At 35.1% G+C, this 23,440-nt stretch overlaps 1 protein-coding gene across 1 annotated transcript in view; it reads left to right on the top strand.

The window, feature by feature from the left end:
- Positions 1-23,440, top strand: part of SPAG17 (sperm associated antigen 17) — a 260,151-nt gene that overhangs the window by 22,940 nt on the left and 213,771 nt on the right. The window contains exon 2 of the mRNA XM_044675536.1: positions 13,558-13,698. Within this exon, the coding sequence (XP_044531471.1) occupies positions 13,558-13,698 (141 nt within the window). The remainder of the gene's footprint in view (positions 1-13,557; positions 13,699-23,440) is intronic.

Raw genomic sequence — 23,440 nt, 5'->3', positions numbered from 1 at the left:
CCTAGACAACCCTGAGCCAGATCGCCCTCGTTGGCACTCTCCTATCTGCCTCCAAGAACTAGGCTGGGAGCTGAGAACTGAGAGCCAGGAGCTGGACTTACATACACCTTCTCCTTCTGGATTCCCCAGAAAAAAAATTTCCACCAAATTTTTGCTCTTAGTAGAATTCCTTTCTTAAAATCTCTCCAATTGGAAGACACAAAACCTTTAGGATGGCATCAGAGTACATATGATAAGCAATAGCCTTTGTCGGTTCTTAATTCAATCAGAGGGTTAGTTAGTTTGTAATTTCAAATTTAAAATAAAAACTTTCCCTTTTTAAAATCCAAAGTTAATCTTGAAGCATCAAAGAAAAGGGTACATACCTGTGTCTGTACACAAGCTCTAGGAGATAGGTGCTATTATTATCCCTATTTGAAGAGGAAGTAACTGAGGCAGACAGTGTGATGAAGTGACTTGCCCAGGGTCACACAGCTAGTAAATGTCTAAGAGTAGATTTGAACTCAAGCCTTCCTAACTCCAAACACTCTGTCCTCTGTGCCACCTAGCTAATAAGTCATATTCCTTCTCTTTAAAGATCTTACAAGCTAGTAATGTTCTCTTCTATCAAGCTACCTAAAAAAGTGAGGGCAATTTATCTTCTCATTTTGTTAACCTTTTTATTTAAAGGAGATATTGTTGATGGTGATGATTTCTATTATAGACTTTCAATGACAAGAGGAAGGCTAAGAGGACTAATGTCTCCCCTAACATTGGGACGACATAAGTTAAGAATTTTCATGGTGTCATGCAAGCAAGTTTCTTTCATGGGCTGCATGGATGGATTCTGATCTGTCCTGGTGAAAGGAATACCCACATCAGTGAGACCATAGGCTCATCAAAAGATCAAGGAATGCTTACAACTTTGTATTTATTAAGAACTTTCTTGCAGAAATCAAAAATGTTGTTGAAAGATGCCAGTCAACAGACTTGTTTCCTCATTGAAGAGAAACCCATTTTACAAATTAACTGACTTTCACATAAATATTTGGCTTTTTATGTTTTGAAAGATTTTTAGTTTGTTTTGTCTTGGTTCAGATTAAGTCTTCCCCACAGGACTTATTACATGATACTTTGATAATTTTGAAAGATCTATGATTTCATCCATGCCGGTATTCATCAAACTGACACAAATTTTAAGCTTCTCCACAACTTTTCACTGTTGTGGAAAAGACCGTATCTCTCATGCTTAGGGACATATGAACAGCAGAAGCTTTATTCAGTAACATTAAGACATGCAGAGCTGTGGAAGGATCTCTTTTAGAATGAAAATTACTTTTGACACATCTTGAAAGGGACTTCTCATTCAGAGTGTCCCAAAAGTCTATCCTGCACTTCAAGGAAAGCAGTTATTTCTATAGACTTTAGCCTTTCAGCCATATTTATCTCCATTTACTCTTTAAAAAAAAAAAACAACCCTTACCTTCCATCTTGGAGTCAATACTGAGTATTGGCTCCAAGGCAGAAAAGTGGTAAGGGTAGGCAATGGGGGTCAAGTGACTTGCCCAGGGTCACACAGCTGGGGAGTGACTGAGGTCAAATTTGAACCTAGGACCTCCCTTCTCTAGGTCTGGCTCTCAATCCACTGAGCTACCCAGCTGCCCTTTCCATTTACTCTTGCTGCAAACCTATCATTGTTTAGCAAGATACTATTTTTCAATCTAATATGAAGGATGATGTAGTCACATTTAGCTTAAGTGCAAAAAGGCAGAGAAATCTGCAGAATTTTTGTTCTGGAGGTAAAAGAAGCTAATTTCTAATATGAAGGGAATTATTCACAACTAGGTCAATTTCATTTCTAAGACAGAAGGTAAGGGTTAAAAAACAATCAAGAAAAGGGGTGGAAAAGGTAGTGTTGCAGTTGATTTTCTATGGTAGATCTCACCTTCATGGTCACACAACTGACTAAAATGTGTAACAGCTACTTCAGAGACAGACAGAGAAAGACAGAGAAATGGACAGAGGGACAGACAGAGACAGAGAGAGTTGCTTTAAAGAAAATTTAGTTTGGTAGAACTCATAGCAACTTTGAGGGTTCTCATAAAATATTAAACAATTTAAGTTTATGTGGTAGAAAATGCCAGAGAGATAGCAATGTTCGATGTTCATCATTCCATTGAACATTGATGTCAATTGAGATATGACACAAGAAGGCATGTTTTAACCAGTGGTGTTTGCCAATGTCCTGGAGAATGACCCAAGCAAAAGAGGACTTCAAACTGATGGCAAGTTTTCCAGATGTTTCTATTCGTGGATGACATCATGCTAATTGCATCTTATCCCTAGAGAACTACAAAGCAGCTCAATGAAACCACATTAATGCTAAAGAGATTAGTCTAACCATCCATGCTGGAAAAACAAAGTGGATAAAAAAAATGCATTTTACCCAGATTAAGACAGACAGCTGGATGGGCAGTGTGTTGAATAATCCCCCCAATGTGTGTATCTTGGACAAGTGATGCAAATATATAATGAATTTGGGCCAAGAATGGAGTAGGAGGCAGCAATAGAGCAGGATTACATTTGGAAAACTGCCCAGTGCTTTCAATGTCTCCAGATGGCTCATTGCAGCAAACGCCCATCTCTTTAACACCAGTATTCTCTTGGTAACATTCAATGCCTACAAATCCTGGAATATTACTTGAGAGACATTACTAGCAAGATCACTTCATTCAAAAATCCAGAGTATAAAATCAAGAAATCTGTAGGGAGAATAATTAGAATTAAATGAATATTTATTCGTAAGAAGTGAAAGTACAATTAACCCAAGCTATAGTACATGGCAGACATAAATAGGTGATTTCATGTGACCGGTGATTTTATACAAGGAATAGTTTAAGAAATAGCTAAAATAGGTCTGATCTTACTACTATGCAAAATAGTGAAGAGAAAGAGCAGTATAACAGAAAGAGTGACAGACGTGGCAAGAAATCCTGGTTTCAATTTCTAGATATTCCTGTTACTAATCTATGTGCCTGGGATAAATCTCTTAATTACTCTTATTCCCACTCCATTATTCTTAAAATGGAGACATGGCCCCACCCTCTAAACAGACAGACAGTTGTGATGAGGTAAAATACCAAAGCTGATGAGTTGTTGAGCTTATCTTAATAATGAGTTTCCTGGGGCATGATGGAGAAGTCAAATTAGAAAAGTCTCAAATTGAGAAATAAGCCAGGTGAGAAGTGATTCCAGGCAGGCCAAGAATTCTTATCTTCTCATACCACCAGTTACTCTCTCATCTTGAAGGCCTTTTTTAAATCTATATAGAATTTCTCAACTTTTATCTTCTAACAAAGACGTTAACATATAATCTGTAATTAACTTATAGTGGACGTTTCAATCAATAAATCAATAAGTATTTCTCTCATCTGTAAAATGAAACAGTCAGACATGATAGTCTCCAAGGTTCCTAAATTCATAAATTTAAAAAATTAAATTCAAATTTAAATTTAAGATTTTAAAATTAGACTTGCCTTTGGAATGTCATTTATACTTGAGTATACTTGACTCTTGTCTGTGGAGTTACTATTAATGGCTAGTATTTGTAAAGCACTTTAAAGTGTACAAAGTGCTTGAAAGATTCCATAGAATACATATTTAGAACCAGAAGTAATGTCAGAAGCCATTGACTTCAACTATCTCCTCTACAGAGGATGAGAAGCATTAATGATTAGCCCAGAGTTACTCAGCTAATAGGTATTTAATCTAGGTATCTTGGAGTTCAAATACAATATCCTCTGAAGCCTCCATATCCTCTTAGTTTGATCCTCACAACAACAGTTTGATTTGAAACAGGTCTTCTTGGTTCCTAGTCTGGTGTTGTATCCAACAGAAAGATAGGAAACCTGGAACTGGGGAAATAACACTGACTTGGAGTCAAAAAACTATTGGCTTGTGGTCTTGTCCATCTTCAATAGACTTTCCTAGCTTCATTTCTAATGATTATTTTTCATGGATTCTCTGTACCAATCAATGTTGACTATAAATTCATGATTTGGAGAGGGAAGGGATTTAAGACATAATCTAATCCAACTGTTTTCAAAGAATGACATAGGAATCCTGAGGACCTTTCAGGGGTCTTCAAAGTCAAAACTATTTTAATCATCATAATAAGATGGTTCAACAAAAATATAGAATAAGTATCTATATATGTATATGTGTGTATGTATATATATATATATGTGTGTAAACATATGTATAACCTGTATAAACAAAAATGCTTGTTGAGGAGGATCTTCAATAATTTTTAAGAGTTTAAAAGGATAAAAAATGGAAAAGGTTCCATAGGAAGAAAAAAAAATTGTGCCAGAGACAGCTAGATGAGTCAGTGGATATAGAGCCAGACCTAGAGATGAGAAGTTCTGGATTCACATCTAGCCTCAGATGCTTCCTAGCTGTGTGTCCCTGAGCAAGTCATTTAACCTCCCATTGCCTAGCCCTTACCACCCTTCTTCCTTAGAAACAATTCCAAGGCAGAAGGTAAAAGGTTTTAAAATATGTATCAGCCTTTTCATGGTGGCAAAGATTTGGAAACTAAGGAGATGCACATCAGTTGGGGAATGGCTGAAGTCATGATTTTTAAAGATGATGGAAAACTCTTGTACTGTAAGAAATTAGAAAGGGAATAATTTCTGAGAAATCTGGGAAGATTCATTTAAAATTATGCAAATGAAGTGAGCAGAACAAGATGAGTAATTTGTACAATAAGACCAATATTGTAAAAACCAACAACTTTGAAAAGCTTAGGAACCTTGATTAACACAATGACACCTTAATTCCAAAGGACTCATGAGGAAGCATATTACTACCCACATCTAGAAAGTTGAAGGACTCAAGAGTACAGATTGAGACACACACACACACACACACACACACACACACACACACACACCCCGATCTGTGTGTGTGTGTGTGTTATTTATTTATTTATTTTTACATATGTTTGTAATAGATAGAATTTGTATATGTGTGAGTGTATATTTATATTGGGTTCTATTTTTCTTGCTTTCTCGAAAGGAAGGGACTCGGGGAACTAGGAAGTAAGAGGTAAAGAATGTATCTGAAAATAAAAGAAAATTGGATTTTTTAAAATGATAGTACAAAGGAGTCCTGAGACTAGAAAATTTTAAACTATTGATCTAATCTAATCCTCTTATTTCCTGGATAAGGAAACTGAACTCCATAGAAATTAGGTGACTTTCCTAAGGTTATACCAGTAGTAAATAGTAAGGTTTGAATTTGAATCCACAGCCACAACCATAAATCCACTATCATATTCCTTGATCTCATCTTAAGCTTATCTGACCACTCCCTGCCTCTATGCACTATATAGACCTTCTCCTTGCTTGGATCAAATTTCTTCCTCATTTTGGCTTTTTGAAATCTTCTTCAAGATCCAGATCAGGTATCTCCTATTCCTTGAAGCCTTCTGAGATTCTCTTAACTGAAGCTATTCTCTCGCTCACCAAATTTTCCCAAACTCCTTTGCCAGGATCTCTGTCCCTGTCACATTCTGTTTTGTACTGCATTTATTTGTGGGCCTTTCTGCAAAAAGATTTGAATGGTCTTTGAAGTCAAAGACTGTGATTTTGTTTTTGCTCTTATCTATGCTCAGTGTTATATAGAAGGTTTAATAAATTCTTGCTGAATTGTATTTTACTAAATAGGAGTGTTTCATAGCAATAGAGTATTACATAAATTTGAGTTATTGTTATTTAAGAAAATAACAAACCCATACAATGAGCATTTATAATAACACCTTTGGATTGGTAAAATACTTCTCATTTGATCCTCAGACCAACCTTTGAGGGAGGTACTGTTTTCACCTTTTTACAGATGAAGAAACTGAGGCTGACAGAGGTTAGGATTTGCCCACGATCATACAGTGAATAAATTTCTGAAGCATGGTTTAGAACTCAGGTCCTCCTAACTCCAAGTCCCTCACTTTTTTCCTCTGTGCCATTTTGGTGGAACAATTAGGAATCTTTCCCTCCAGGAGACTTTTTATTCTTGTAAGAGCACTCACTGTTGGGCAAATCTAGGGCTTATTTCCCCTCGCTCCATCTATTTTATCCCTATGTTTCCTTTTGCCTATTCAGTCTAGTCACAGGTCTTGAACCACTATGAGCAAACATAGTCAGGTTTTCCATGGACTTTTTGTTCATTAAACTGAATCGCTGTGTGAACAAATGAGATAATTCAAGTTTTATAAATCTTAATTCATCCCTATAATTTTGAACTATTCTATCAAGGTCATTAACACTGGTGCTTTTGACCAACCCTCTTTAATCAGCCATTGCACTCTTTGTCCCAGGAATCTCTTCTTGCCATTCTGAAATCTAAGATTGTAGGATCATATATTTCAAGTCAGACTTAACATCTAAGATCATTGAGTTGAATCCTCTCTTCTTCAGTGTTAGAAATGAGATAGCAACTCGCCCAATCTCATATAGCCTGTATGTGGCTAAGGGAGAATTGGAAGCCAGGATTTGGAGACTTCAAATCCACTGTGTTATGCTTCCCCAGTGATGCAATGTCTCGAATAAGGTCTATCAAGACAGAAAGGATTAGCCTCCTGGGTATACATCCCAAAGGGGAAAGAGTAGAGTCTATAATTTTGCCAAACCTGGTTTATATCCAGTTTTCTCCAAAACCATTCCCTGTTGTATAAAGGTTTTGCTCAGTCTTTAGGCATTTGAAAACAATCATTACTTGGAAGAATGACAGCTTTGTAGGTCAAGAAACCACAGTGGTGGACAAACATTTATTTCACTATTCTTGTTCTTTATGGAGAACATGAATGAGCCCATGCTTTCTTCTTCCAATTTGGGAATTTAAAAGAAACACAGTGCTGCCACCTGGTGCATTATTTCTGGGAATGTGCCCTTAAAGAATCTCAGAATCTTAAATTGTGAGAGAACTCCTACTAGTCCAAACAATTACTAAATGGAATTAACAGCAGATATCTTAAATGAGCAATCACCTACCTTTTGCTTGAAGACCTCCAGAAATGGGCAACCCATTCATTACCTTTCAGATTGGCTTATTCCCCTTTTGGATAAAAAGTACTCTTTCTGGAGGCCCACTGAGTTACATCTTTCTGTGTTTGTTAGGATTCTAACAATGTCATTATTTTATAGTAGAGGTTCTTAACCATTTAAGGGTCATGGACTCCTTTGGCAGTCTGATGAAGTCTTTATGTGGACACTTCAGAATAATATTTTTAAATGCATAAAATAAAATACATAAAGTTACAAAGGAAGCCCATAATACTCAAATATAGCTATAAAAATATTTTCTTTTAAATAACTTTATGTACCCCAACTAAAAAACCCCTGTTGGAGGTTGTCTAGACGAGATGCAGCAACACTCCCCAATGTAGTCGACACCAAATTAAAATGAAATGGGGAAATATTTAACAAAATAAATAAAAATACAATAAAACAAAGATAATATTACATTTTAAAACTAAGTCAATATGTGGCTCAGAGAGAACTTTATATAAGGTTTTGTGGCCCTTTTTTCCATTTGAATTTGGCACCACTAGTGTAGTCCAACCCAAGAAATTTTATAAAATGCATCTGAGTGTGGGGGTGAAGGAGCTGGAAACTTTTCCTTAGAAATCCTAAGTGGGTGGCAGCTACTAAAATTGTGATTGTGACTTAAATATGTATAAAATGGGTCTCTAACAGTAGGAGGCAGAGGAGAAAGGATTGATTAAAAGGTGGGGAGGAAGAATAAGAAGATGTAACAATGATAGCTCCAACAGCAGGAAGCTATGACAAAGTTGAGCGTCTTGATAATGGAATCATTGATAGCCATTTCTAATTATGAATCACTGCTAAATTGATATTTGGGTATTCTGCACATTCAATTTATACATTTAAATGTGGCACCCCTTCTGTCCCTTGAAGTGTTAAGTTCTTTGAAGGGAATTACTGTATTGGTTTTTTTTGTTGTTTCTGTATATCTAACAACTAGCAGAGCTCTTTACTCATTGTTTAATGAATGTTAATTTAATTATTTAATTGAACTGAGCTTTAGAAACTAAAGTTTCAAGGATTTTAGTAATTTGCCCAAAAGCATGCTAAGGTATCCCAAAAACAAAAGATTTTTTTAAAAAAAAACACAACAATCAATTAATAAATATTTATTAAGTACCTACTATAGATCAGGAACTGTGTATAACCCTGAATACTCAGTTTCTATTTTCCACATCTTCATACTACTAATTTTACCACTAGAAACTAGAAATGGCAAATCGATTTGAGCTGTTCCACTCTAGTTCTGAATTTCTGATTTGCCCTTTGACAGTTGAATTGATTCCTTTTCCTATCATTACAAAAATTCCATTCTTTGAAGGTAATAAAGTAGTAATTTTCATTAAATTTGACACTGTTGATCAGGGCTTGTAAAGATATGTATAGGGGTGTGTATATGTATATCATCCCATTACCACTTATCCTTCATAGTAAGAAGAACTTACCTTTATAAGATGGTTTATGGTTAGGAGATATTTTATATACACTATTCCATCTGGTCTTCATTTTAGGCCTCTTCCTATTTTATAGATGGATAAATTGAGGTTCATAAAGATAAGTATCCTTATGGAAGGTCCCACCTAGAAAGGCACAGAACTGAAGCTTGAACTTAGTTCTTCTGCTCAAAGGCTATGAGGTGGTCCACTAAACCAAATTGCCTCCATCACTGTGATCTGATGTTCCTCTCTCCATCCCTTCTTTCCACAAACTGAGATTATAAATCAGGTATAGAGGAAAGCGGATGATAACAAGAGAGATAAAAATTTGTAGGCAATAGAGTTGAGCTTAAAAATGGACATTTTCCAATTTTTTTCATTGCCAAAAATCCTGTGCATAGACTGTAGTACCTTATATCTATGAAACAAATTTTCAGTAATGAATGAAATAAAAATTGTTGTTTTAAAGTAGTTGAGGAAGGAGGAAAGTGTCATAAATAAATACACATGCTTTCCTTCCTCTGAGCTGCTTGCTAGATTGGAGCTTGTTTTTGGTATGGTTTGCCTATGTAAATATAAACAATCAGTCTAGCCCACCAATTTACCGATGAGAAAATTGTGATTCATCAAGGTTAAGGGATCGTGTCATAGAGATAATGAGATAGCATTTAGATTTTCCTTGTGTAAAGATGGTAGTGCATGTGTCCTTCACTCATAAGAACACTTATTTTGTCCATTGGCTCAAAGAGAAGGATGTCTGAGTGATGGTTTGGGCTACTTAATATGGGTAAGCCATCAGATGGCATTCTATCCTCTGTGCTACCAGCTCAAATAACTGACCAGTTTCAAACAGGACCTAGCAGCTGTAAATCTTGAGTCCTTTTTTAATCTCTTTTCATGTACACAGATAAGCTCTCCAAGGTCCCATTGTATTCCAGATTTTCTTATTAATGCCTCCTTGGGTTCTTGTTTAATCCAAATATATTATTTAATCCCATAAAAATTATAATTCATTTGTATCATGATCACTGTCATGCCATAGGATCTTAAGGACTATCACAACTTCTGTGACCCAAAGGGAGTATTCACATACATATAGATTAAAGTACATTAGCAAAGTAAAATTGGAAGTAAAAAGTTAAAATCAATCAGGGAATCATAGGTGCAGGGTTATAAGGGACCTGAAAAGGCATGAAGTCATCTAATGACTTAATTTTCAGATAAGGAAACTGAGTCATAGAGTGGTTGTGTCTAGGGACATCCTGATTCCATAACTAGTGACCTCTTTACTATGTCATGTCACAATTACTTGTGTTAGTGTGAATTTTCCAAAGTCCATTCTTTTCCCCCTCGCCTCTTTCATTGTTCCCTGTGCACTGTCTTCACAGGGAAAAAGAACATTCCCAAAGAAGTGCTTGGTCCCCATTCCCACAGGGCTGGGAAATGGAAAAGGGGAATTTTGTCTCACCTCTCTTCCATCTCATTGAATCCAGTTCTTATGACAGTAGCATTCACAACCTGGATTCTGGAGGCTCTGAGGTCATACTTCATCTCTTAACATCTCCTCCCAGTGACTGTCACTGAATACCCACCTGAGTATCCATAACCCTAGCTTGGTGCACATGCCATCTTGCTGTCTCTGCCTTCTCGTTGACTTCTGGAGTCTCTTGCTTCTTTTGTGTTCCCATTGGACCTACCCAAAGGTAATCACACCAAAAAAGAGCAATACTTCCCATGAATGCAGTACATGCTGAGAACTCAGCCTTCTGTGAGCTCAATCCAAATTTCTCCAACATGAAAGAGGAAATCTTGGCATTGGAGGAGAAAAACCACCCCTTTTATGTTGTTGTGACTTCTATCTCTAATTCTATCTAAATCTCCCAGGATTCCTTAGCTCTACACCTTGCCGTTCTTAATGGTGACTTTCAAATGAGAACTGTTTTGGGGGAACAAGTACAACTAGTTCATCAGGAGATTGCCCAGGAAATATAACATTCTTATGCTAATATCTTAGAACCTGGGGGTGGCTTAAAACATTTTGATGTTTCCCTTGTTCAGCTGTAACCCCATTAAGGACAGAAATCATGCCATTTGATTATATGTCTTCCTTTCTACAGTATTTAGTATAGGACTCTCAGTAAGTTTTTACTGGATCAAAGATTTAGAGGAGAATGGGGACCTGAGAGATCATCTAGTCTAACCCTTTCATTTGATAAATAAGAAAACTAAAGCTCAAAGAAGTTAAATGACTTTTCCAAAGAGACATAGGCAGTAAGTGGCAAAGTTAGGGTTCAAACTTAGCTTGAGTTCAATACTTTTTTACACTCGTGACTTTTTTACTTAATCTAAATCAAGAATAATTAAGACAGGAAAGCAGAAGGAAGGGAAAAATAATGAATAGGAAAATGAACATAATTAATTTTGTAAAATAATTGGTTGGAGAATTATTTCTAATTCAAACAAACATTGGAGCTCACATACCATAGACTCTGGAAAGACTTTTTGAGGAGTGGTAAATTAGAGAATTATATTTTATTAAGAAGGAATAAAAGGCAGTGTGGTATGCTGGAAAGATCAGGGGAAGAGATGAAGAGACACAGTTTCAAATCCTGCCTCTACATAGAACAAGTCATCTAAACTAACTAAATCTGTTTCCTCGTTTGTAAAATGGGGATTACAATAACAGAATTCTCTTCATAGGGATGATATGAGATTCAAATAAAATAATGAATGTGGAGCATTTAGCAAACGTGAAGATGCTCTATAAATGTTGGCTGTCATATTTGCTAAATTGAATTCGGGTCCTGCGGTTTCAAGAGTTGTCTATGGTTAAAGTATTTCACATACTGAAATGAAAATTTTAGCCCAGCTTGTGTATGTAATATTAAAAAAATTATTTGCTAATAATATATATAGTTCTAAAAGATAATTCCAGAAAACTATTTAGTGTCCAAATTCAATCTTTATTAGGAGGCATTTTCTACTAGTTGAGAGAGCTGAGATGTTTGGCCTCATTCTGCCCTCTTGTGGTTGTTTTGAATCAGAATAATTTACAGTAGACTTCAGGGTCAGCCCCATGAATTTTAGATAGAGACTTCTTAACAGGACATCTAAAAGTGCCCCTTCATTTATAGGTGAGAAAAATGAGACTCAGAATCATTTGGTCAACATCAAATAGACAATTAGTAGCAAAACTAAGGTTTACACAGAGGGTCTCTGATTCTAAATCTATTTTCTAATTAATCAGAGCACACTAGACTATAATTGATACACTTCTGGCTTATTAAAGGATTATAGTTATTAGCCCAAGGCTAGATGTAGACAGTGAGGAACTGGGAGATTAATGTAATTTGGTAGTTTATTGCCTTTCTCTAATAAGCTTCCTCCTGATACCTTTCTATCATGACTTTGTATCTTTCAAGGCTTACCATCTTGACTGTTCTAATATTAAAGTCCCCTTTATCTCTATGAGATCCATATTCTGTCCTAATTAGTAGATAGAACACTAGTCATGGAGTTAGGAAGACCTGAGTTCAAATAAAGCCATAGACACTTGTGTGACCTTGGGAGTTTCTTAACCTCCCATCTGCCTCAATTTCCTCATATGCAAAACTAGGCATAATAATAGCACCTCGCTCCCTGAATACTTGTGAGACATTACCTAATATTTCTAAAGGGTTTTTTTTTGTAAACTGTAAGATTATAAATATTATTACTACTAATACTACTTGTGCTCTTGTTATTGTTGTTATTGCTATTATTAATCATTATTAACAAAAAGTCAGAGGGTATTCCTTTTCCACTGGAACTTTGCACAAGATATTTTCCATTCCTGATTATATGATGCTGAACTCTCTTCTCACTTTAATATTCTTCTTCACATGTGGAGTAAAATGAATCTCTTGGTGAGTTTGCTGTTGTTTTTGATGGTGGTGGTTGTAAAATGAAACCTAACATTAGGCTTCATTAATATGGAAAATACCCATGAGAGGTCAAACTAAATGAAAAGGATCTCAAGATTATGTTCTATGAGGACTGGTTGAAGGAAATTGGGATGTTTAGCCTAGAAAAGAGAGGACTCAGCCGGGGGGCAGATAGCTGTCATCAAATATTTGAAGGGCTTGTATTTTGCAAGAAATCATTGATTTGCTCTAGAATGGTAGTATCAGACTCAAATCCCTATGGCCCACATATGATTTGGAAAGCCACAAATTAATATTATCTTCATCGAATTATATATTTTTTCAATTTTGTTAAACTTTTCAATATTCACAATTACACTGAGGGGGTAAGGAAATCAATTTATTTATCAGGTTAGCAATAACCAACATATTCATTGGTCAGTGATCTCTCTCAGTGATCAAAACCCTCCAATTACATTTTAATCTGGTTCAAACCATCCTTGGAAGTTTTTTTGAGGTAAGAGTTTGATACCTCTTTTCTAGAAGTAGCAAAAAAAGACATATAAATTTGATTTCAGGAAAAACACTCTAATAATTAAAGCCCTCCAAACCAGACAATTGATTTAGGAGCTTATTCAAATCCTTCTTAATGGAGACCTTTGAGCAGAGGCTGGATGACACCACTCAATGTTCTTTTTTTCACTGTGTTGTATAAACTCTAAAGTCTCTTCCATTCTCGAGTCTATAGCTCCAATTCTGACTCTATAGCTCCAAATATAATCATCTTCCCATAGCACTGAGCTACCATATTCAAAGATAGTAAAGTAAAGAGAAAACAAAGACCCATTTTACAGATGAAAAAACTAGGACCCAGAAAGAGCAGGACTTGTCTCAGGCCAGTAAAATGTTCAGGATGAATTTGAACTCAGGTCTTCCCAATTTCAAAGTCAAGTGCTCTATCCATCTTGCCATTGTTCTATCCCACTTATAAATAGCAGAACTGGAATTTGACTTCATATCCTCTAAATCTCAATCCAGGGCTTTCCCCACTACTCTCCCCATCCTCTTCTTTCCCTATTAGATGGAAGACCTCTTGAGATGGTTATGACAAAATATTCCTTTTCACTTGGCAAACAGGCTGATTGGAAGGGCTGCATCAGTTTTGTGGTTGGCAACCAGATTGAGGATGATCTACTTATTAATGCCCTTGAGCTTGCTGTTCAAGTCCCCCAGAGGAAGCTCTTCAGCTTGGTGTCATGGAATAATATCCTGGCTGAGGTATTTGTAATTTTCTATTGTCAAACTCATTCAAGATTAGATTATTTTTCTAATGAGAAAGAAGTTCACAAGTTATGTATAAACATTAGATGATAATTTCAATAGAATAAAATAAAAATAAAAGGTCTGTCTTATGAGAAAGAAAAATTTTAAGCACTGGCTTCTCAAGAATGATGTATATGTGTGGGGAGGGGTGAAGAGGAAAGTGGCCTCTGAAAGTTTCTTTCAGTTGTAATTTTCCTCCTTTTCTTCTTCCTTCTCTTTTTTCCTTCTAAAATAAAACCAAAAGAAGAGTAGACTAGAATAGCATTTATCCATTGAAGGGTTATCAGTCAACCATCAACACTTATATGAGCCAAGAGCTATGGTGACACAAAAATGGCAAAATATTCAGTTTTCTTCTCAATTATTCTAATGAAGAAACATCTAAGCAATAAGGTACATTATATATAGTGCAAATGAGAGGCAATTCCAGAGAGAAAGTGGGGGGGGAAGGTAGAAGAAAAGGAAACTGGAGAAAGACAGGGAAAGACCTCCTGCAGAAGGTGGGATTTGAGCTACATCTTTAAAAAATAAGTAAACTAAGAGGTGGATTTGAGGAGAGAAAGCATCCTAGGCATGGAGGATAGAAAATCAAAAAGTATAGAATTGATAGATGTAGTATAATATGAAAGAAACAATGAGAAGGCCACCATCACTAGATTAAAGAGTATGTGGAGAAAAAGAAAATATAAGAAAACTAGAAGGGTGATAAGGGACCAGGTTGTAAAAAGCATTAAAAACCAGATGGTTTTATATTTGATCCTGGAGGTAATAGGGTAACTTGGATTTATGGCAGGGAAAAGGAGGCGGGGAAGAGTTGTGACATGGTCAGACTATACTTTAGGCAAATGACTTTGGCAGGTGATTGGAGGGCATATTACAGTGGAAAGAGACAGACTTGTTTGTAGATATTAAAAATGTATTCAAAAATTGTTTATTCATTCAATATTTGAGTGCCTTCTATGTTCAAGACATTACTAGGTCGGGATAGTGACAAAGAAGTAGAAGACACAATTCTTGCCCTCCAGAAACTTAGTTTAACATAAAACAACAAAAATATGAAAAATTCTGATACATAACCATATAGTTTTTAACTTCTGAAATATGATAGAAGAATGATTTCAACACAGGATGTAATTAACTGTCCAATGCATTTAAAAAATATGACTTTAAAATTCCAAAGCAGAGAAATCTCACGAAGAAGTATATTTGCTGGCATTTCCAGTTCATATAGTGACTTAAAATGTCATCCTGATACAAAGTCAGAAATCAGGATCTAAATCAGTAAATGGAAGAACATATATAATTCTTTTTTTTTTTTTTAATTTTTAAACCCTTAACTTCTGTGTATTGACTTATTGGTGGAAGAGTGGTAAGGGTAGGCAATGGGGGTCAAGTGACTTGCCCAGGGTCACACAGCTGGGAAGTGTCTGAGGCCGGATTTGAACCTAGGACCTCCCGTCTCTAGGCCTGGCTCTCAATCCACTGAGTTACCCAGCTGCCCCTATAATTCTTAAAAATACTGTGGTTCAAGAGAAACTTGGAAGAAGAAACTCTTTAACATGAACAAGATGGGTCTCAGGAAAAGAATACTTGACCACAAAGACTACAATTGGCTAGAAGAAATTAATTGAATGACTTGAAAGTGAAATTATAAGTGAAATAAGAATTCTGGGGGAAAATTATCTAAATAGGAGACTACCTGAAAATTAGAAGGAAGCAAAGAGAACTCAGTGATTCAAGAGGGTGGGGGTGAGGGGAACAAGAGATAGAACAAAATAAACAAATTAAAAGAGAAGAAAATGCATGGAATATACTAGCAAAAGTAACTGATCTAGGAAACAGATCTAAGAGAGAAAATTAAAGACTCTTCAATCTCCCTAAAAACTATAATCAACTAAAAAATCTTGGGTCTTATATTTCAAATTATGCAATAAAATAGTCAGATCTGTTAGAACCAGAAGGCAAAATGAGTATAGAATTAATTTATCACCATCTCTTGAAAGAAACTCTAAACTAAAGATATCAAGGAATATCAAGGGAAAGTCAGAGTTAACAAAATAGACACACATATATAGTATAATATAACATAACAACATAACATAACATAACATAACATAACATAACATAATATATATACACTACAAATAGTCAGAAAAGAATAGCTCAGGAACTTGCAAAAACCAAGGAACTACAATCAGAATCAAAAACGACTTGGCAGGAACTGTTTTAAAAGAGAAAAAAAAAACCTTGTGATACATTTCAAAAGACAAATAATAAAAGCTTACAAACCTCTGAGGATTAGATTTTTTTCCCTAGTCCTCACATGCAAAAGAAAAAGAAATATAAGGATTTATGCTTCACATTTAGAATAATTACGGCTAAATATTGAAGAAAAGAAAGCAAGAAGTTCAACAATGAGAAAGTTACTCCTTAAGTGCTCACTCAACTCCCTTCACCCACTAGTCTTCATGTTACAGATATCAATAGTTCATGGACTTGTACTTTGGGCTTTACTCAAGTTTCCTGCTGCTAGATGTTGTATACCCTATCACTGCATCATCATTCTTGTTCAACAAGTAATGAATTTTCATTCTGCCTCGCTTATTAATTGAAGGGAAGTAGGAAGCTCTTACCAGGCTTCCTCATTCCTGGAATGGCCCCTTATGTTAGGGAACTCCAAGGTTTCAAAACCAAGAACATTCTTCCTAGTGTTCCCAACTTTGTAAAAAGTGACAATGAATCAGTCCAGCCAAAGAAGTAAAGAACAGAGAAAGAGGGAAGAAAAGGATGTTATGCATGCTTACACTTGAGTCTGAAAGAAAACTGGAATCCAAATAGAATTAATTCTGTCCTCCAAAGAGCAACTTGGAAGCAAGGATCAAGGACAGTGAAAAGTAAATTTCCCCAACACGGGAGGAGACTGAGACAATGTTGTGATCTCTCTCTAGGGAAATACCCTCTATCAGAGGGAGAGGAATAAGAATCTAAGGGAAAAGAGCAAAAACAACCAAAGATTTCCAAGGGAGCAGAATTTAGCCTAAAACTTAGAGCACCAGCAGGTAAATAGAGAAGATACTAAAATTAGAAAGATAAACACCAAAATTTCCAAAAGATTATACATTTATAAATAAACATTAGAAAAAGGAGATTGAACCAATACATGACAAAACACAAAACCCAATGGATTCTTAAAAGAGCACAGAACCATAGTGGGGTTCGAGTATGATTAAAAGAGTATTTTTTTTAATCCTTACTTTCTATCTTGGAATCCATACAAAGTATCAGTTCCATGACAGAAAAGCAGTGAGGGCTAAGCATTTGTTAAGTGGCTTGCTTAAGTGATCACACTGATAGGAAGTGTCTAAAGCCAGATTTTAACCCAGGACCTCTAATCTCCAGGCCTGGCTGTCTATCCATTGAGCCACCTACCTGTCCCAAAGAGTAATAATTTTTACAGTAGAATTCAAGAAGGAGCAATTAGCAGAACTAGTGTCCTACACAGCAGAAATAGCAGAGTAAAAAACTTCAATCTATGGTTAGTATTCCCAAAGAAGTGAAAGAAAGAACAATAGATTATGAATACCTATATATTGAAGTGAAAGACACTATGGAAGAAAAACAAAAGATTTTAATGTTAAACATAAATAGAAGCAAAAGCCACTGACTTTGAAGAACAAGATTCAAAAAGAAAATCTGAAGATGACAAGTCTCCCATAACTTGACAAATAAAAAACTTCTGATCATTATTTTTTAAATAACATAAAAAACTGCTCAGAAATTGCGATTACTGAAAATAAAGCAATACAAATTGAAAGAAAATACAAAACACCACCAAAAAGAAGAAAAAACTTTATGCTTCAAGCTACAAGAAAACAATGATTGCAATCATATTATCAAAAAAAAGGCAGGGCAGCTGGGTAGCTCAGTGGAGTGAGAGTCAGGCCTAGAGACAGGAGGTCCTAGGTTCAAACCCGGCCTCAGCCACTTCCCAGCTGTGTGACCCTGAGCAAGTCACTTGACCCCCATTGCCTACCCTTAGCACTCTTCCACCTATGAGACAATACACCGAAGTACAAGGATTTAAAAAAAAAAAAAAAAAAGGAAACAAAATTCAAAATATAAAGAGATAAAAAAAGGAAATCACATGATATAATAAGGAACCACAGCAGGAAAAATCGCTATTATTGTTATATAATAAAGTTCATCTCTCATTGTTGGTCAAATCTAACAGAAAGAAAAAAGAAAAAAGCAGATTTGAGCAAATTGTTAGTGGAATTAGAGATTAAAGTACTATGAGACCTTCTAAATAGGACTACTAGAGAATGCACAAAATTTGCAAGTACCACATAACACCTTACCCCCAAAAAATTACAATATATTAGAGCATTGAGAAGTTTCAAAGAAATTCAAAAATTCAAAAATACTAAATACCTCTTTTACAGAAGATAACAAAATAAAATAGTAATTCAGGGAACTCCACATAAAAAAAAAAAGACAAAGACCTAAGTGGAGAATTAATAATGAAATTCTAAATAACGACTGGGTCAAATAATAGAATAAACAATAATTATGTGAAATTAATATGAGCATTTCTGGGATGCAACTAAAACAGTTTTTAGAGCAAAATACATATCCTTAAAATACCACAATAATAAAACAGGAATGATTTATGGATTGAATATGCATTTTTAAAAGATAGAAACTTAACAAATAAGTAAATTCAAAAGAAGTACAAAAGAAGAAACCTTGAAAATTAGAGGAGAAACAAATAAATTGAAAATCAGACTATAGGTATGAAAAACAAAATTAAAGCTGATTCTTTGAAAAATCTAACAAAATTAATAAACCTTTATCCAATCTGAACAAAAAGAAGAGAGAATAAAATCAAGTCAACAAAATAAAAACTTGATAAGATTATAGGTAAAAATCACTTATCCTGAAAAAAAAAAGTATAATTCTGTGGAGTGGGTGGAGATATACACCACACAAACACAAACACACACACACACACACATATACACACACACACACACACACACACACACACACACACACACACATATACACAGACTAGAGGGCTTTTGAGCATTCCTGATGAAATTACAAGAGATGAATAGAAACTTTTAAATGTAATCACCTGAATCAAGACAATCCTAACAAAAGGTAAATATAATCAATAAATTGAAAACCACAAAGCAATAATAAAACACTCATATTCTAATTGGGAGAGGAGGACAAACAAATGTCCTTTTAGAATATAAATTCTTCAAGGATCATGAAAAGTATTAAATCAGATAAATATGGGATCTGGGTGCAGTTTTATATTATCCTTTTGGTTTTATGAATGGAAAAAGTAGAAGGGCAATCTAATACATTAAAAAAGAAAAAGTGAATTACTCTTATGCATGAATGTTGGTGCATTAAAACAATATACAACTTGTAGGAAGGGATGGACATAGTGGGTATCTCCTAAAATGCTAATCTGAACTGGACAATGAAAGGTTAAAAAGATATACATAAACACATACACACAAAAATTATTTGGTGAAGAAGTACATTAAATTTTACATGGATATATAGGTAGGGACGAGGATGAGGAGAACAGATTTAGGGAAAGAATAAGCAAACAAAATTCACTTCTGGAAGTTTTTATCAGAAGAGGGATTAAATATTGCTAAAGAAGGAACCAGAACCTACAGTCTCACCTTGGTAAAGGGAGGAGGGACATATGTTTAGAAATAAGAGAATTTCAATTATAGATTAGTAATGTTCATCAAATTCCTTCTTTTTTCTATCCTTCTTTGAAAGGGTAAGGAAAAGGAGGTAAAGGTATAAGAAGTTATGGTGAAGGGAGATACATATTCAACCATCATAAACTTAAATATGATTGAAATCATTTCAACCAGATAATTGAGTAGAATAGCAAAATGGATTAGAAAGTAGGATTCAAAAATATGTTTATGAGTAACACATTGACACATAAAGATCCATACAGATTTAAAATAATAGACTGGAACAGAAATTATTTTTCAAGTAAATTCAAAACAGTAGAGACAACCATCATGATCTCATATAAGGCAAAGGTAAAAATAGACATGGTTAAAAAAATAAGGAGAGAAACTACATTATATTTTAAGACCTCATAGATAATGAAATAACGTCAATACTTAATATAAATATACCAAATGATGTAGCATCTAATAGTTACAGGAAGAGATCAAAGTACAGAGAGGAATAAATGGAAAAAACTATAATAGTGGGGTTCTCTGCATCCCTTTTAAAGCTACACAAATATGAAGAAAAGATAAAAAAATAAATTAAGGACCTGAATAGAATATTTTTTAAGTTAGCTATAATTTGTTCTCTGGAAATTGCTAAATAGGAATAGAAAGGATCATATATTTTTTCTCAACTGTACATGACACTTTTATAAAAATTTGACTGTCCTTACATCCTCATAATCAAATACAGAAAAACAGAAAGATTAAGCATACTCATTACAGCCAATCCTTACAATTTATTAAGCACTCTGAGCCAGACACTATATAAACACTGAGGAGCCAAAGAAATTAAAAAAAAAATTTTAATGATCTCTGTCCTCAAGTAACTCACATTAAAATATAAAACAATGCAATAAAAATAAAAAACTATAATCCATAAAGAACTTATAGAAAACAAATACTTTAATACTAAAGGACATATAATTGAATCAAGCACTCATAGAAATAATGGGTAATTTCATTAAGGAAAACAACAGCAATGAGACAGCATACTAGAACTACATACTTTTATAATGCAGTCAAAGTTGTCTTCAGGGGAAATTTAGCTTTCATCAATAAAAAATATAAAAAATAGCTAATGAACTGTAGACAAAAAAATTATAAAATCATCTATCAAAAACCAAGACCAAACCTCAAGTATAAGTAGAAATTTTAAAAATTCAAAAAGGTAAATTCCAAATAACAAAGTAAAGACTCACAATTCAACAACAACAACAACAAAAAACTGATGAGAAATCTTGGAAATAGTCTGCAATCAATTAAATTTAGACAATCATATAACACACTATACCCCCAATAAGTTCCAAATAGATACATAGCCTAGATGTAAAAGGGTATATCATAAGCAGATGATATAATAGGAAAAGGAGATACTTTTCCCATCTATGAGTAGAAGGATGCATTTTGATGAAGTAAGAAATAGGATCACAAAATATAAAAGACAGTTTTGATTACATCCAATTAAGAATTTTCCACATTATTCTCCAACAGATAAGTAGTATAGGATATAAAAAGGCAATTTCCAAAAGAAGAAAGGCAACCTATCAACAATCATATTAAAAATGTTTCAAATTAGTAATTATAAGAGAAACCCAAATTAAAACAATACTAAGGTCCTATCTCACACTCAACAAATTTGTAAAAATGACAGGAGAGAGAGGCAGCTGGGTGGCTCAGTAGATAGAGAACCAGACCTGGAGATAGTCCTGGGTCCAAATCTGGCCTCAGACACTTCCTAGCTGTGTGACCCTGGGCAAGTCACTTAACCCCCATTGCCTAGCCCTTACCAATCTTCTGCCTTGGAGCCAACACAATACACAGTATTGACTCCAAGACAGAAGGTAAGGGTTTAAAAAAAATGAAAGGAGGAAAAAGAAAATGACTTACTGAAGAAAAAGGAGGACAGATACATTGGAGCTGACCTATACATACAGTAATCTCTACGTTCTGAAAAGCAGTTTAAAATGATAGCCATAAAGTTACTACTCTTTGTTCCAACCATATTACTGCTAGGAGTTTTGTTGTTATTATTCAAGAGTATATTTTTCTTTTAAGGGATTATGGCCAACATTTCATGGAAGAAAATACACATAACTCAACAACTGTAATGTAACAGAGATTGTCCTGGCCCCTCCTGCCTGAAGGCTTTTGGAGCTTTCTGGTCTCTCCACCATTAGCCCCGACCTCTACCAACTGGATGCTTCCAAGTTTAGGGCTCCCCTAAATCCCAATTCAATTTAACCACACTAAGTCATATTAGCTTTTACAAAAAGTACTTACTTCAAAGGTATAGCAAGAATAAATATACCAACACTCCTTCTGACACCTGTGAGATGTAATCCTCCTTTATACCACCTCAATCTCTAGAGAGAAGGGATGACGTTCCCAGACTAATTCATGGTTTGACCAAGTTCGAAGTCCAAAGTCCCTCGGGATTGCATCCTAGCATCTTCCACTTCTCAGGGATTCCCTGATGGGTTATTAGCAATATCTAGACTGGGATCCTGCTTCAAAAATCATTGTAGCTCATGCTCCCAGTTCCAGAGATTCTGCCACCAATGCCTAGAACAGAAAGAACAATATAGTAATTATTTTTTAAAAACCCAAACCCAATTCTCTCAGCCACAGGGTCTAAAATGAAGAAAGGGGAAAGGTTTCCTTCCCTCCTCTACCCAGATTAATTTATGGTATCAGTGCTATTCAGAGATGTTCGCCTTCTGGACTCTGACAGAAAAAAACAAGTGTTATTTTTTAAAACACAAATAGTTCTGGCTATTCTGCCAATGGAAAAGGCTGCTCCAACTTAGATGGGAGGGCAACACACGATATGGTCTCCTCAAAAGCAGGTTCCTGCAGCCTCCCAGCATGGATGCCTTCATACACACTGCTTATGGGTAGCAATGGTAAACTGAGACTATAAAAAGGCCCATTAGAGTAGGAAAAATGTTTATGGTATAAACCATTCTATTTAAAACAAGAAAAGTGGGTTGCTTTCACTAGTTACAACTAGACTTATCCCCAGCACCTGTGGAGACACATCCTTTGACACATTTAAGGCACTTAGCTAGATACCAGAAACAATAGCTTTGCTTGCCTCTGGTGCATTTGTAGTCTTTTGCATTTTCAGAATTCTGCATAGATTCAAGAGCCATCAATTATGCAATTACAGCACCATGAATCCATGGCTTGGGATGATCCTGGAAGGAACAATGCAAACTATAGGTATAGCAGAGATATCAAGGAAAAAGAGAGAAGACTCATAAGTACAATATTTTAGCAATAGTTTTTGTCGTAGCGCAGAACTAGAAATAAAGTCAGTGCCCATCCAGTGTTGAATGATTGAGCAAATTACGGTATTTGAATTTACTATAATAGCAACAATAATAATAGTAATAATAGCTAACATTTATATAACACTTTGTGTCAAGCACTATGCTAAGCACTTTACAATTATTATCTCATTTGAACCTCATGACACCTCTGTGGGGCAAGTGCTATTATTTTACAGAGGAAGGAAGTGAGACAAATAGAGATTTAAGTGATTTCCCTAGAGTCACACATCTAGAATGACTCTAAGGCTGAATTTGCACTCAGGTCTCCCTGACTTCAAGCTCCAGCACTCTATTGCATTGCCTCCATTCCCTTCCTTTCTTGTATTTCAAGGAATGAAGAAAAAAACCCAAATCCCTAAAGAGTGACATGTCTCCTTGAAGATAATGAGATTAATTTATGAATGTTTTCATCTAACATAAAGGGTCCAGCTCCATCTGGCTTCTCTTCCTGTAAAGTCAGGAAGCTTAAAAAAAAAAGGTTCTAAGCCCCTAGGTGATTCTTTTGATCACCAATTTGGAAAGGAGATTTCCCAGACAGTTGAATATGGTATAATCAGTTATCCACAAGTACCCCTCCTCACATAT

The sequence above is a fragment of the Gracilinanus agilis genome, chromosome 4 (assembly GCF_016433145.1).
Source record: "Gracilinanus agilis isolate LMUSP501 chromosome 4, AgileGrace, whole genome shotgun sequence".
NCBI lineage: Eukaryota > Metazoa > Chordata > Mammalia > Didelphimorphia > Didelphidae > Gracilinanus > Gracilinanus agilis.
Note: the sequence above shows the minus strand (reverse complement) of the source record. Positions and strands in the feature narration are given on the sequence as shown.